Source organism: Pteropus alecto, unplaced genomic scaffold, assembly GCF_000325575.1.
Source record: "Pteropus alecto unplaced genomic scaffold, ASM32557v1 scaffold97, whole genome shotgun sequence".
Taxonomy (NCBI): domain Eukaryota; kingdom Metazoa; phylum Chordata; class Mammalia; order Chiroptera; family Pteropodidae; genus Pteropus; species Pteropus alecto.
This window is the reverse complement of record NW_006439713.1, coordinates 2,710,422-2,712,259: the sequence shown is the minus strand read 5'-3', so window position 1 is coordinate 2,712,259 and position 1,838 is coordinate 2,710,422. Positions and strand designations below refer to the sequence as shown.

The window sequence follows — 1,838 nt, the reverse complement described above, 5'->3', positions numbered from 1 at the left end:
TAACATAGTGAGGACAGTTTGCTTGTTGAAATCATTGTACTGACAAGCCAGCCACTGTCTCCCTGTCTTGTCTGGGATGTCAGTGAAACTTTACACGTTGGCCACCTGTCAGTTTCTGTTCTTTAAGAGAAGCAGGTGGTAAAGGGAGAAACTGAGAATAGGCCACTCATAAAAGAATCTATTGTAACACTGTTCACTGCTTTTTAAAAAAATCGACCAGAAAATTTTCAAGGAAGCGGCTCTTTTTATTTAAAGGCCTTTGTGACTATTCTGCCCCTTCCCCTTGGCCAGGAACTCTGTAAATACAGCCTCTTCGGGGCCTGAGCTGGTGTATTCCGGGTTTTTCCATCTCCCGGGAGCTCCTCCCTCCTCCCTGTCTCCCAGCTCCTCTGCGCACCCCCCGCCCACCGCCCGCCCCCGTGGGTCCCCTCCTCCCACCCCAGGGCATTTCTCCACAGGGCTCTGATTGGTGCGCAGTGCATCCTCGCCTTTTAGGGACTGTTGTCAGGCATTTAAAGCGACAAGGGAAAAGGTCCATGGACTGCTTTTATCGACCAATCAAATGTTTTCCTGACAGGTCCCCAAATATTCCTGGGCCAATGGTGGGGACAGCCCAAGATGCCTGGGCTGCCCCGGGGAGAGGCAGAGCTTAAGCTGAAGCAGGAGGGGCAGGAGCTCAGAGGAGCCAGGGGCCCCGCCGGCCCTGCCTGGCGCAAGCTGGTCTGTGTCACTGTCAGGATCTGTCCAGCGCCGAGTTCCCTCACAGGGGTGTGCTAGGGGGAGTCCTCTTTCCGACTATCAAAATGGTTATCAAAGTGTTTGTTGCCACATCGTCTGGGTCCATAGCGGTAGGTGTCTGATGGGGTTTGTGGGCTTTGTTCCTACACGGTTTTCTGAGTAACTCAGACGTGGAAGTTGAAGGAGCAGGTACAGCTCAGCGCTGGCCTTAAATTTCTTTTTCAGGAGTGTGTAAGTAAACTGGCTGTGCGGCCAGCCTGTGTGCCCTTTGCTTTCTGCGTTTGTTTTCACGGTGTTGAAGAAGGGTATGAAGTGTTTAAGCTGGGTGTGAAAGGGGACACGAGGAAGGGGGTGTGTTTGATACTAGAATTTTTAACAAATGATTTGTGTCCTGTTGTGTCAAATATGTTATAGAATCAGAGCCTTTTGTTTGTTTGTTTGTTTTATTTTTTTTTTGTGGAGTGTTTCTGCCATTCATTCTGCAAGATCCAGAAAACGTTGCAAATAAATGACTCTTTGTGTAACAACGTTTGGAGCGTAGAAGAAGCCGATGATTAAAATGACTCCTGGGTGTCATTACTTGCTATGCCATGTAACCATACCGAAAGTGTAAAGTTAGCATGTGTAATACTATTATTTGAGGAAAATGATGTCACAGCGACCAGAACAAACCTCTCTCAGGCCACGGTTTTAAATGCGCTAGGAATCCGAACAGACCAAACACAGGCCCCAAAAGCCGCCCCCGAGACATGGCTTTGCCCGATTTCCTGGGGACCAGGCTTGGGATCGCCCAGTTCCAGCCATCCAGACAGACCTGCCCTCAGAACCGGGGGCTACCGAGGGGTGATTCACGCTTTGATTTCAGGCTTGAACCGGCACTGTCTGTCCGGGACTGACGTTTTGACCAGCATTTTAGCAGAAGTTAGACTGTGGGGAGAAAACAGATTGATTAATCCTGAGCGTCGGAGGCCAGCAAGGGGCTGTTTCCTTTTCTATCTGGGTCCTGGACCATTGCAGGTGGCAGCCAGGTTTTCAACGGTCACTCAGCCAGGAGTGACACCTTAGGTGAGGCTCTGGTGGGGGACAACTCCAGTGGCAGC

At 50.4% G+C, this 1,838-nt stretch overlaps 1 protein-coding gene across 1 annotated transcript in view; it reads left to right on the top strand.

Moving 5' to 3' along the window:
• LOC102885840 (SH3 domain-binding glutamic acid-rich protein) overlaps positions 1 to 1,838 on the top strand; it is a 36,467-nt gene that overhangs the window by 2,920 nt on the left and 31,709 nt on the right. The window contains exon 2 of the mRNA XM_025050200.1: positions 681 to 848. Coding sequence (XP_024905968.1) covers positions 681 to 848 — 168 coding nt within the window. The remainder of the gene's footprint in view (positions 1 to 680; positions 849 to 1,838) is intronic.